The sequence below is a fragment of the Megascapheus bottae genome, chromosome 1 (assembly GCF_031878675.1).
Source record: "Megascapheus bottae isolate mThoBot1 chromosome 1, mThoBot2.hap1, whole genome shotgun sequence".
Taxonomy (NCBI): Eukaryota; Metazoa; Chordata; class Mammalia; order Rodentia; family Geomyidae; genus Megascapheus; species Megascapheus bottae.
The window spans coordinates 32,310,395-32,323,856 of NC_143509.1; the positions used below are offsets into that span (position 1 = coordinate 32,310,395).

Genomic DNA, 13,462 nt, shown 5'->3' on the forward strand with positions numbered 1-13,462 from the left:
TGACTTTTTTCTGTTTAACACTGAGTACAATGATCCTTTTTCTGATGTCATGAGTCAGGCTTGTATAGAAAGTGTAATTTCTTAATATACTCTTCAGATATGTGTATGTGTGTGTGTGTGTGTGTTTGTGCTGGTCTTGAGTCTTGCATTCGAAGCCTTGGCCCTGAGAATTTTTCACTCCAGACTGGTGCTCTACTGATTATGTCACAATTCTGACTTTCTGGATAGTTAATTGGACATTTGTATTTCATGGACTTTCCTGCACTGGCTTTCAGATCTCAGCTTTCTCAGTAATGAGGTTTATGGGCCTGAGCCACCAGCACTCAGCTAATTATGTGTATTTAACTAAACCCTTACACTTACAAAAGGCTGAACTTTTTTCAAAGAAAAAACAAAAATTATAGTATAAAATGTTTTTTTTCAATATATACAATTTCAGGGAATATTTACATTCTTCAAAGCTACAAATTAGAAAATCAGGAAGCTTGGTGGCCGTGGCTCATGCCTGTAATCCAAGCTACTGAAGAGGCTGAGATCTGAAGACAGAAGGTCAAAGCCAACCCAAGCAAGAAGTCAGTTATATCTGAGTTATGGCTCAAATGATAGAGTGCTAACCTTGGGCAGAAAATGCTCAGTAATACTGCCCAGCCCCTAAATTTAAGTCCTAGGATCAACACCAGAAAGAAAGAAGAAATCAAGAAAGAAAGTTAGGAAGGAAGGAAAGGAGAAAAAAATAAAGAGAGGAAGAAAGGAAGGAAGGAGGGAGGGAGGGAACGAAGGAAGGAAGGGGGGGAAGGAAGGAAGGAAGGAAGGAAGGAAGGAAGGAAGGAAGGAAGGAAGGAAGGAAGGAAGGAAGGAAGGAAGGAAGGAGAAGGGAAGGGAAGGGAAGGGAAGGGAAGGGAAGGAAGGAAGGAAGGAAGGAAGGAAGGAAGGAAGGAAGGAAGGAAGGAAGGAAGGAAGGAGAGAAAGAAAGAAATCCAGAAAGGAAAGTAAAAAACCAAGAAACAATGAAGACACTTCCAGGGAGATAATTGGGATGAAACAATATTTTCTAGTGCTAAACTATTTGAAATTAAGATTTAAATAATAGAGTTCTATATTTTACAGACCATTTCACTATTTCCTTAGGGTGAAATAAAATGTATAGAAGTGTTCTTTGTAGAGTGGATGAGAATGAATTGCACAAACTAAAGATGATTGCTACGGATTAATCTCTAATGAGCTTACAACAATAAGCTGTATTTTCTGTCATCAGAAAATGCTGCCTGTAATGTTCTAACATAGTTGAAGTATCTAAAGTGAATACAGACAAAGGAGTGAATGAAAAACAAGCAATGGAGAGTGGCTGGGTATTGTACTCATCAAATATGAATACTTGGATTCAAACTAATTGCAGAGTTCTGAGTTCTTCATTACATATTGTTCTTTTTTACATCCAAAGGTGTCCAGCAAATGTAGGGCTACATAATGTAACACACATCTTAGAATTTCATCTCCAGGGACTCTCAGAGGATCCTGAACTCCAGCCCATCCTTTTTGGGCTCTTTTTGTCCATGTACCTGATCACCATGCTCGGAAATCTGCTCATCATCCTGGCCGTCACCTCTGACCCCCACCTCCACACCCCCATGTACTTCTTCCTCTCCATCCTCTCCTTGGATGACATCTGCTTCACCTCTACCACAGTCCCCAAGATGCTGGTGAACATCCAGAGTCACAGAAGAACCATCTCCTATGTGGGCTGCCTGACACAGATGTCTCTTTTCTTCCTTTTTGGAAATATGGATGACATGCTGCTGACTGTGATGGCCTATGACCGGTATGTGGCCATCTGTCACCCTCTTCATTATACAGTCATCATGAACCCTGGCCTCTGTGTACTGTCAGTTTGGACATCTTTTTTAAGTAGCTTTGTTGAATCCCAGCTGCACAATTTGATTACCTTATATTTTACAACCTTCAAAGGTATGGACATTTCAAACTTCTTCTGTGAGCCTTCTCAAGTTCTAAATCTGGCCTGTTCTGATAACCTTACCAAAACCGTGGTCATGAATTTTGTGAGTGCCATCTCAGGCTTTCTTCCGGTCTCAGCCATCACCTTCTCTTACTATAAAATTATTTCCTCCATTCTGAGAATCCCATCCTCAGGTGGGAAATACAAAGCCTTCTCCACCTGTGGCTCTCACCTGACAATAGTTTGCTTGTTCTATGGGACAGCCATTGGAGTATATCTTGGATCACTTGTGTCCAATTCTCCTCAAGACAGTGCAATGACATCATTAATGTATGCTGTGGTTGTCCCTATGGCCAATCCCTTCATCTACAGCCTGAGAAACAAGGACCTCCATAAGGCCCTGGGCTATCTTCTGGGCAGATTCCATATAAATGTGCTCCATGTGTTGTCATTTTCTCATTTTGTTTGGAAAACTGATCCTCCATAAATATAAAACCTGCCTTAGTAGGATATTGTAATCATAGATTTATGGCATTCTTTTCACTACATAGGAATATTATGACTACATTTCGCCACCCATCCCTGCTCTAATTTTTCCCTCCCTTAAGCCCAACACCTACCATATATGTGTGTGCAAATATGTATGTGTGTATGTGTGTGAAAGTTTATAAGATACTGAACTTCAATTAACCACTAAAAGAGCCAGAGCTGGAGAGGTTGTTGGAAGTGATGGAGTACTACTCTGTGCACAAAAACTCAGGAATAGAATCCAAGCTCTGAATTAAGGCGTAGTACTGGTAGAAAGAAAACAAAGGAAGAAGGAAGAAAGGATGGAAGGAGAAAGGGAGGAAAGAAGGGAGGGAGAGAGCGGGGGAAGAAAATATTAGAAGATCTTATGAAAAAATCAATATGCGATGACATTGTCCAAATAGAAATATACTTATGACATGACTTTTGTAATTGCAACACCTTGGAGTATTAACTTTACAATCATAAACACAAAATTAAGAGAAATTCAAATAGACTGATTAATTCCATTCTCAAGGATGAATGCTCATGTCTAGGAGAATATCTCCTGATGGAAAGGAAATCATTGAGTGTGAATTTGGGAACTTCCAGTGCAACCTAATACATGAAATTTCCAGACCATAGGCCTGAAATGTACATAAAGTTATTCCCTCATCAGGCTAAATGATGAGCAAAAATCATTATATCTGGTGTGGTGACTCACACCTGTAAACCTAGATACTCAGGAGACTCAGATCTAAGGATCAAGGTTCAAAGCCAACAGGGGCACAAAAGGACCAAAGACTCTTATCTCCAAATAATTTCTAGAAACAGTAAGTGGGGCTTGGCTCAAGAGTGGGACAGGAGCCTTGAGCTAAAGAGCTCAGGGACGGCGCCCAAGATGAGTCCAAGCCTCATGACCCACAAAAAAAATATATCCTGGTAATCTGTCCTTCATTCCTGTCCCCCTCCAGGAACTCCTTGGTTCCCTGTGGGTCTATTCAGTCATCACCAATGCTTCTTTCCTATTCTATTGCAGTGTGATGGAAGTAGAAGGTAAAATAATCATTATAATACTATGCATCAACAAATAGCAGCAGAGGACTTTTGTCTTCCTTCCTTCCACATGCCTTGTTCCTCTCAGAAAGGGACTCGCTAAAAAGCACAGGCCATGGCTGGGAGTTTGGCAGGGTGGAAATGTGCCTGACTAACATACATGAAGACAAGGGTACAATTCTTTGGTTTCACATACTTAGAAAAAGCAGGAAATAGTGTTGGGGCACAAGTGGTAGAGCCATCCTAGAGCAGAAGAAGCTCAAAGAAAGTGGTCAGGCCCTGAGTTTAAGAATCCAGTCTGGCGATTAAAAAGAAGAACCATGGACCACCCTAAACTCTGGGCAGACATGATTGGTCAGAGATTCCCTAAACAATTACCAAATCAGGAAGTGCCAACACATATCAGAGGATAAAGAATTCTGCTCCATGACCCACACTTCCTCTCAACCTAACAGATACAAAACCAAAAGGAAACACACCCATACCCCCTATGGAGAGGAGGGAGGGCTAGGAGGTAGGTGTTTGTTGCCCACACCTGTTGGCCTGCCTACAGCAAGCAAAATGAGGAATGCATTTAAGGATGCTTAGTTTGGGGGGATTTTTTTTGGAGGGGGGGTGGCAGTCCTGCAAATGAAACTCAGGGCCAGAGAACTCCCCTTGGGTTGTTCTATTACAATACCACTTTAGCCAAAAGACCAATTCTAGCTTTTCTATGTATGTGGTTCCAAGAAATGGAATTTGTGTGTTTTTGCATCCTAGGCAAGCACTACCATTAGAGTCCTTGAGAGGAACTTAGCTTGTAGAGATAACAGGTCTCTGTACCTTTTGCCCCATCTTGTGGAACCACGGATTTCAAGTCAAAATTTCCTGAGCAGAATTGCAAACCAGAAACTGATATGCAAATCTGTGCAGGTGAATGCTGTCTTCCAGGATTGTCTTCCTTTGTCTTGGTTTGCTGACATGCTGGGCGCCTGCTGACTGGAATGGAAAGTACTTTGTTAGCTTCTTGGTTTCAGAGAAAGGTTGTCCCTGGAAAACTAGGGTACATTAGGGCTTTGGACCCAGGTGTCACTGCTTACTGTAGGCTGTGCACACAGGTGTGGGAAATCCACCGTGAACTCCTACCCCACCCTCCCAGAACCTGAGGGTATTCGTGTGTTTTCTCTTGTGTTGGTACCTGCTGTTAGGGAGAAAAGAAGTGTTGGTTAAAAGGAGAGACTTCTTCACTATCCTTCATCCCTTGATTTGTGTTGGCACTTCCCAGGTGGGTCATTTTTGGGGGATCTCTGATCAATCAGGTAAGCTGTGGGGTTTGTGCCTGGCCTGTGGGGCTTTTTTGCCCCCCATTTGTGTTGCTTGAGGTCAGTGCCTGAGCACTCTCCCTAAGCTTCTTTTGGCCAAGGCACTCTACCACTTGAAGAAAAGCACCACTTTTGGGTTTCTTTGAGTACGGGGAACCAAGGAATAAAACCCATGTCTTTGTGCATGCTCACCAAGTACTCTACCAGTAGGCCAATGTCTCAGCCTTAGCCTGTGCTGTTTACAGTGTATTTTTCAGAGAGAAAGCAAAAGTAAATGGAAAGAAGGAGGCATTCAAGGCAGGATGGAAGACAAAAGGCAATGATTCCATTCATTTTGGTGCAGGCCTAATCGGGAATTCCATAAATATTTACCTAAAATGGCCAATCCCAACAATCATCTGGATGAAAAAGGCTATGAAGAACTGTCAGCCATGAACCCAGCCTACTTTCCACCATACCGGAAGGAACAAGCTGAGATCACAACACACTCTACGGAGGACCTTTCTGCCCTGGCTGGCTTTGATCTCAGCCTCCTGGGTAGCTAGTATTACAGCTGTGAGACACCAGTACCCAGCTTCTCATTCTCTATTTTAAGACTAGATTGTATCTCAGTGTTATTGTGCACTTGTAAACTCTTTACAGTAGATGCAAATAGGAATTTGAAAGTAGATCAACCAAAAGACAGGGTTTGAGACATTCAGGAAATGTCACCATGGAGAATGATTTCAGACTATTGGTATGAGGTGGTGACAATATCCTGCAGATACTTGAACATTTATACATAACTTTTGTTTCCACTTAATTTTTCTAAAACATTTTGTTTCAATAGGGGTCCAAACAAGACAGAGGCAGATAATCTTACCCCAGTCTCAGAGTTCCATGTCCTGTGTTTCTCCGGGAATCCACATCTGCAGCCCGTCCTCTGTGGGCTGTTTCTGTCCCTATACCTGATCACTGTGCTTGGAAATCTGCCTGAGCCTGCAGTGATCCCCAGGCAGTGAGGGGATTACGATCTGGTCATGAACTTGCAGTTGGTGATTGAAGTTCAAATGAGTACATTCACCTGTGTGGGAGAGGCATGGTCTAGGGGAGACCATTGAAGCATTGTTTCTTCTTGGGGCACGCTTTCAATTCATCAGTCCTGCAGTTTCTGAAGTGTGTTGACATTTCCTGGGTCCATAATTGTTTAAGGAGTCTCTGATCATTCAGGTTTGACCCAGAGTTTAGGGTACTCTTTGGGTTTTATTTTGGTTTTTTGCCAGTCTTGGGGCTTAAAATCAGGGCCTGAGCACTTTCCCTGAGCTTCTTTTGCACTGGGCTAGCATTACCACACAAGCCCCAGCACCACTTCCTGCTTTTTCAGAGTATATGGAACCAAAGAATAGTACCCAGGTCTTCATGAATGCTTGTCAACACAACTCCATCCAGCCAAACTCTTGGCCCTAGCCTGTGCTTTTAGAGGATCTGTTTCTGAAAGAATGCGGAGTGGGCTTGGGAGGTGGAAGTAAGGAAGGAAGACAAAAGTCCTCTGCTGCCAGTTGCATAGAAAGTATAGAAATTCCAGGATACAATGCATAATGAAGAAGTCTTAGAGGAAACTTGCTGTGACAATAATATAATGAAGAATAGTAACTTATTGTTGAAGGAATTCCTCAAATTCTACTGAGTTATGGCTGTCAAAATGGCACAGAACCTTTAAGTATTCCAGGCAACACTTAATACTCATCTTAAGGTTTCTTGCTTCCAGAATGGAATGTCTCTGTCTGAACCTTCTTAGAGAAATTCTCTCTGATCTTCTTGAGAATATATATCACTTCTTGCCTACTATGCAGGTACCACATGCACAGAAAAAAAGCCAGAAGTTGTACTGTTGCTCAAGTGGTAGAGCTCTAGCCTTGAGGAAAAAAAAACCAAGGACAGTGCCCTGTCCCTGAGTAGAAGTCCAAGAATGGCAAAAAAAAAAAAAAGAATTTTTTTTTAAAAGACAATATCACTTGATGGCAAAATTGTAGCCCAGGATCTCTGCACTGGAGGCCAAGATGGAGAAGACCTCCACAGCCACCATCACCTTCCCCTTGGCACTGTGGTAGACAGGCAGGAAGGTGAGCCACACACTGCAGAACACCAGCATGCTGAAGGTCAGGAACTTGGCCTCATGGAATGTGTCAGGCAGGCTCTTAAAAAACCACCATGAAGTGTAGGGGTCTTTCTTCCCTGGTCCCTCTCGATCAGCAGGAGGGACAGGGAGAACACGCCCTGACCAGGACAAGCCAAGGGAGGAGAGGGCTCACTGACCGCCTGCACCCAGCCCTCCTGTTCCGGAGCACAAATAGACAGGTCAGGCAGGTTCGTCAAGGCAGGAATCTCTCTTTATTCCAGAAGTCCCTCCTCCTTATATCGAGTGCCAGAGCCTATCAGCACAAAGGTGGACAGGACAGGGAGGTCCACATGTTTATTCCCACTATAGGTCTCAGCAGAGAGTGATAAAGCAACAACACATTCGTAACCAATGGTAATCAAGTCTTGCGCCTCGCCTCGGGTGCCTTGCCTTGTTGCCCCTTGCCTCAAAGCAGTAACACTTGCGTGTTGCCTTGCCTCTCAGCAGAAAGTAATTACCAACGATATAGCTCAAAGTTAGACATGGCATTATTCGGCACCCAGCAGTGAAGCTGGCCAGGGAGCCCAAGTGTCCCGGGACACATTAGAAGGCAGTGAGGGAGCCCTTGTTGAACTAGAGCCCGAGGTGTCTCCTGTAGGCTGGGCCCACAAGTGTAGACTATCAACAGTAACCTCTAACTCCTCCACCCTCCACCACCCACGGTTAGGGTGTGCTCTGCTGTGGGAAGGTTGATTCTGGTCAGGCAGAAAGCAGGCTGAGTAGAGGGGAGGGATTTCTTTCTGAGCTAGTTTACACAGCCTGTCTGGATCTTTTTCTGGATGTGTTGGATGTTCTGCAGAATGAAGTGGGGGACATGGGAATGGCTCGCACAACCACCCACCCACTGTCCAGCAGTGTAGGGCACAGGAAAGAGAAGCTGGGCTTAGCGGGGTCTGTGCTGCTGGCTCCAGAGACGGTGATGTGATGAGCTGAGTGGGTTGGGGGGCTGTGTCTAGAAACTACTCCCTGCTAGGTTGAAGCCTTTCTGTGAAAATGGTGTGATTTGGACAGAGGTGGTCCCTTTAGATTGGTTAGGCCCCCAGAAGTGGTGCCATTGGCCATGGAAGTTCTCCTCTGTGTGTTCCTTCTCTTACCTCTGCCCTCCTCCCATGCTTCCACGGACAGAAAGTACTGGTTTCTCCAGCAACCTGGTGGTGAACCACCTGGCTCCAGAGTGTCTCTACCACCTCATAGGCCAAAGCCCACACTGAGGGCCGCAGCCTGTGTCCCCTGCCTTTCAACCAATCATCTATCCCAGGGATGTACTTACAATGGTTTAAACTCTTTTATTTACCAAATATTTTTAATGTTTTTAAATCAGTGTCTCTATTTACTTGTGAATTTATTTCTTGGCCTCTACTCAGTGGGCCTCTGGTTAGGGGTAAGTAATTAAATGTGTTCAAAACACCGGAAAGGATAGAGGATCTTTGGTTCATTTAATAATTCTTTTTTTTTAATTTTTTATTGTAATTAATAAAAGGGTTACATGATATTTGCCAGATAATTCTTGCTTCTCAGGAAATTGCAATCTGAAGTTCATGGTTCCAACAAGGTTGCTCTAGAAGTGCAGGGGCCTGTTTTCCCTAATGAAGTAACCTCCTCTAAATGCACACCCCCTCATGAAAGTGGTAAAGCACCATCCTTAAACCAGGAAACCTCAGCAACAACTAATTTTCTACCGTAAAGATTTCGTTATCAGCTCATTGGTACTGTTGAAACACCACTCAGTCCTATAGTTTTTCTGGTTGGTCTGCAAGTCAAGATGGGTATTAAAATTATTCACACACACACACACACACACACACACACATTATGAAATACTGGCTTATTATTTTTCAATGCTTCTATCAATATAAAACTGACCTAAGTGCCAGTGAAATACTAGAAAGCTTGAAATACAGTTAAGCAGTATTGGTTTCAAAAACCAGAGTTATTATAAGTACTGATGTTTTACCCTCAGTCTAAAGCTATGTGTAGCTATAATTTCCTGGAAGAGAAAAGCCACTATTATAAACTTCGAATATTTGGTCTATGAAGGTGAAATAGCGCTGGAGTGAAATAATTTTTGTCATGAACTTAGGGAATAGGTAGAAAGATGCTTTCTGTCAACAACGGTAAAACTATCAACTAAGGTATACTGGAGGAGCACTCAGACAAAGTTCAGACTCTTATCCTAGCTACTCGGGAGGCTGAGATCTGAGGATCAAAGTTAAAAGCAAGTTGGGGCAAAAAAAGACCTAAGACTCTTATCTCCAGTTAACTTCTAGAAAATAGTAAGTGGGGCTTGGCTCAAGGGTAGGGTGGTAGATTTGAGCTGAAGAGCTCAGGGACAGAACCCAGGCCAGGGGTAGGGTGGTAGCCTTGAGCCTAAAAGCAGAGACCCTGCCCAGGCTGAGTTCAAGCCCCATGAACTTCAAAAAAATAAAGTTCAGACTCTTTTACGTTTATATTATTAGAGAATCTACCTTCCAACAATAGTATGACATCCTCCTGTGTGATCTAAATAAGCATATCAGGAACAACCCTGTAGTATGCATTCAGAGATAGGCCTAGAGAACTTCTCCTGTGGCCTGATGTAACATATCAGCCCAACGCAAACAAAGCCGTGGTTTGGGCTTCCTTGTGCATGGTTTATCACAAGTCCAGGATTTGGGGAAGCTTAATATCAGAGCCAAGCCAAAGCATTTCTTTTGAATATTTGTCAATAATATTGGTGTGCTTTTACTTGCTTCTAGTATCACTTGTATTTTCCTCTTCTATCTTCAGGATTTTCTCTCTGTCCTGTGAATGTCATTAAGTCAGTCTGGTTAGAAAAAAAAAATGTTTGAAAACCCATTTTAATTATTCAGCAAAAAGGCTGGCTGGAGATGTAGTTCAAATGAGCAAACAAGCTGAGCAAACAGAATATAAACAGGAGATCCTGAATTTAAGTCCTGGTATAGGACAGAAAACTCCACTGGTGTTATCATTTCTTTTGGTGTCAATCAATGAAATTGTAATTGTGCCTATATTTATACTTAGAATAGCTTAGATATTATGATCAGAAAAGTACATGCTATCCATATTCATAACTAGAAACATATACAAATAGTGACTCTGTATATGTGTGAATTGTGAGCATGCAACTATGAATAATGCAGGGGTTTCTTTAATCTCCATGGGTGGGGCTGCCGATACTTTTAATGCAGGTTTAATCAATGGATTGCCACAAGCACTGTGGGTGTCACAGTAGGTTTATGATGTCACAATAGGACAATGATGTCACAAACATTCTAAGGTCAAAATAGGTTTCTGACATCACAGTGGCACAATGATGCCAAAATACTGATGTGAGGTCACGATGATTTTTTGCTGTCTCAATGCCTGTCATGTCTGAAACTTTCTTAGTCTAAAATCAAGACATGAGGTCAAAGCTTCTCTGAAGTCAAAATAGCCACATGATATCACAAAGGTTAGGATGTTATGGTACGTCAGTGATGTCACTGTGTAAATGTGATGTCACAAACTATGATCTTTTTACTAGTTATGTGATGTCACAATGAGATAATGATGTCCTAAGAACAATATTATTTCACACATATATACGAATTATTAACAGACAGTAAGAATAAACTAAGGCAATGTAGGCAAAGCATGACAATTGTCACTTATTTTAAACATCATCACTTGTAATTCTGGTGGTAGACATTGGATCTGCTAGTTGAAATATCCAAGTACATCAGGTTTTGTCATATGGAAATGCTGAGTATTTTATGGACTTGCTCTATCTACATCTCCTGGTACTCTTGGGACATTAATGGAGTTAAGGGGATATAAGTTTTCTCCAAAATGTTCCTAAGTATTTGGACCACAATGTACCATACATATACAGTGTGTAAGACTTAATAGGAAACTGCCATTAAAATCCATAGAAAGATTTTGAGGTGAAAATTGCATATAGAAATGTTTCTTGCAGGAACTTCTTGAGCTGAAAAGAAAAGCAAGTAGATAAAAAGCAGTTGACGTGGGATGCAGTGGTCCCAGCCAATCCCATCAGATACTTTGCATTTTGGGTGGCCGCTCAGCTTGGCCTGGACTGACACAGAAAGGCCAGCTAGTCCTTTGCATTTGTGTATTAACCAACACTGGATGTTAGGTACATCCATGAGAGAATCTTCCTGTCAAAGATGGGGACTGTACACTGCATTTCAGATCCACAAGTTGATGCCCCTGAGTGTCCCTGTCTTGACAGCAATAAGTGGACGGCGAGGATGTGGCTGACAGATGAAGGATGGGATAAAGGGTGGGGTAGCAGTGGCTGGTTGAGTCTTGGAAGGCCACAACCAAGCCGATGTCCCTTACTCTTGGTGGGGTCTTCAAGTGAATTTGAGATGAACACTCAAATGTCTAAGAAACAACAATGCATCACAGGCAACAATTAAGAGACCAAGTTAAAATTCTAAAATAACTCAAAACAAAAGGGAGGAGGCAGGATATCTACCAATTAGAAAGTTATGATTTCAAAGCCTACTTTAAAAAAACAAAAATCTGTTTTGATCCAAGTTTATTGAGATAAATTTTACATATTACAAACTTCACCACTCAATCCTTGCAACATTCCTTGTTGGGACAACCATCTGCACACATTCATCATTCTTTACAAACTAACAATTTAAACATTGAAAAGAAATAGTCCTCCTTTAGGAATCTATCCTGATATAGCCAGGGCCTTTCTAAGAATAGATTATATTAATGAAAATACAATAATAAGGTTTTCAGACACATAAAAGTTATCAGATTATATGCTCAATTTTGTTGCTTCTGCAAAAGCCATAACAAATGAACTTCCTACCTGCTGGTCTCAGTTCCTGGTTTGTACAACCTGCTCAGGGCACTTTTGAGGTCCTTGTTCCTCAGGCTGTAGATAAAGGGGTTCAGGAGAGGAGTGACCACTGTATACATTGTTGAAGACACAGCCATGTCTCTGGGAGAATGTGACACAGCCGATGAAAAGTAGACCCCCAATGCTGTCCCAAAGAATAAGCAGACTATGGACAGGTGAGAGCCACATGTGGAGAAGGCTTTGTACTTCCCGCTTGAAGATGACATTCTCAGCACAGAAGAAATAATCTTGTAGTAAGAGAAAAGGATCCCTAAGGTAGGAAGGAAACCAAAAATGGTACCAAAAATGTATTTAAATAAATCACTTGTGAGTGTGTGCTTACAGGAAAGTTCCAGGACATGAGAAGGGTCACAGAAAAAACTTGGGATTTCCACTTCCTTGAAATCAGTTATCTGTAACACCATCCACACGTTCAGGTGTCCTTCCAAGAAGCTGGTGACAAATGACAGCAGAACCAAGGAGACACAGAGACGAGGGTTCATGATGAGAGGGTAATTCAAGGGCTGACAGATGGCCACATATCGGTCATAGGCCATGGCAGCAAGAAGCAAAACATCCATACAGGCAAAAATGACAAAAATAGACATCTGGGTGAGGCAGCCCCCATAGGAGATGGCTCTGCTGTGAGTCTGGATGTCCACCAGCATCTTGGGCATGGTGGTGGAGATGAAACAAATGTCATCCAAGGAGAGAATGGAGAGGAAGAAGTACATGGGGGTATGGAGGTGGGGGTCAGAGGTGACAGCAAGGATGATGAGCAGATTTCCAAGCACAGTGATCACGAACATGGACAGGAAGAGCCCAAAGAGCATGGGTTGTAGCTCAGGGTCATCTGAGAGTCCCAGGAGAAAAAATTCTGAGATGTGTGTTAGATTGCACAGCTCTGTATTAATTGGAGACCTTTGATATAAAGAGAGAGCAAAACATAATGAAGAAGTCAGAATTCCACAATCATTTTTGAATTCAAATATGCATAGTTGATACCGACATTCTGTACCACACTTTTCAGTTGTCACAAACCCAATCATTCTAGTTTTTTTATGTCTCATTTATTCCTGTTTATGTATTCATTGTAGTACTCGACTATGTTAGAACATTATAGGCAGTGTTTTCTGATCAGAGAAAATACAGATTATTCTTCATTACAGGGTAATTCACAGCAGTGATTTTTTTTTAATCTGTGAACTTCATTTTCATCCAATGTGCCTGCAAGGTCCCAGGTGTGTGTGTGTGTTTGTGTGAATCCTTGGATTTCCACTCAGGGCCTGGGTACTGGCCTTGAGCCATTCCTGCCCAAAGGAAAGCTCAAACACTTGAGTAAGAAACTCAGCTTTTGGCTTCCTGGTAGCTAATTGGAGATGAGTGCTCACAGGTTTTGCTACCCATGCTAGCTTTGAACCTCTGTCTAAAGAACTCAGCCTGTTAAGTAAGTAGCTAGGATTCCAGGTATGAGATACCAGGACTGGGACTGAAGTATACTTAAAAAAACACAAACTCTTTAGTCTCCTACATATAAATAAATCAAGACCTCCGATATGATATCTGCTCCTTCCTGAACTAATTTCTGGAATTGTGGAAATTACTGACAGTGTAGCAAGGGATTC

General features: G+C 42.3%; 1 protein-coding gene across 1 annotated transcript in view; it reads left to right on the forward strand.

Moving 5' to 3' along the window:
- Positions 1 to 1,553: 1,553 nt before the first annotated feature.
- LOC150068922 (olfactory receptor 7E178-like) overlaps positions 1,554 to 13,462 on the forward strand; it is a 29,006-nt gene continuing 17,097 nt past the window's right edge. The window contains exons 1-5 of the mRNA XM_090329651.1: positions 1,554 to 2,351; positions 3,501 to 3,517; positions 5,648 to 5,815; positions 7,480 to 7,603; positions 7,776 to 7,892. Of these exons, the coding sequence (XP_090185777.1) occupies positions 1,554 to 2,351; positions 3,501 to 3,517; positions 5,648 to 5,815; positions 7,480 to 7,603; positions 7,776 to 7,892 (1,224 nt within the window). The remainder of the gene's footprint in view (positions 2,352 to 3,500; positions 3,518 to 5,647; positions 5,816 to 7,479; positions 7,604 to 7,775; positions 7,893 to 13,462) is intronic.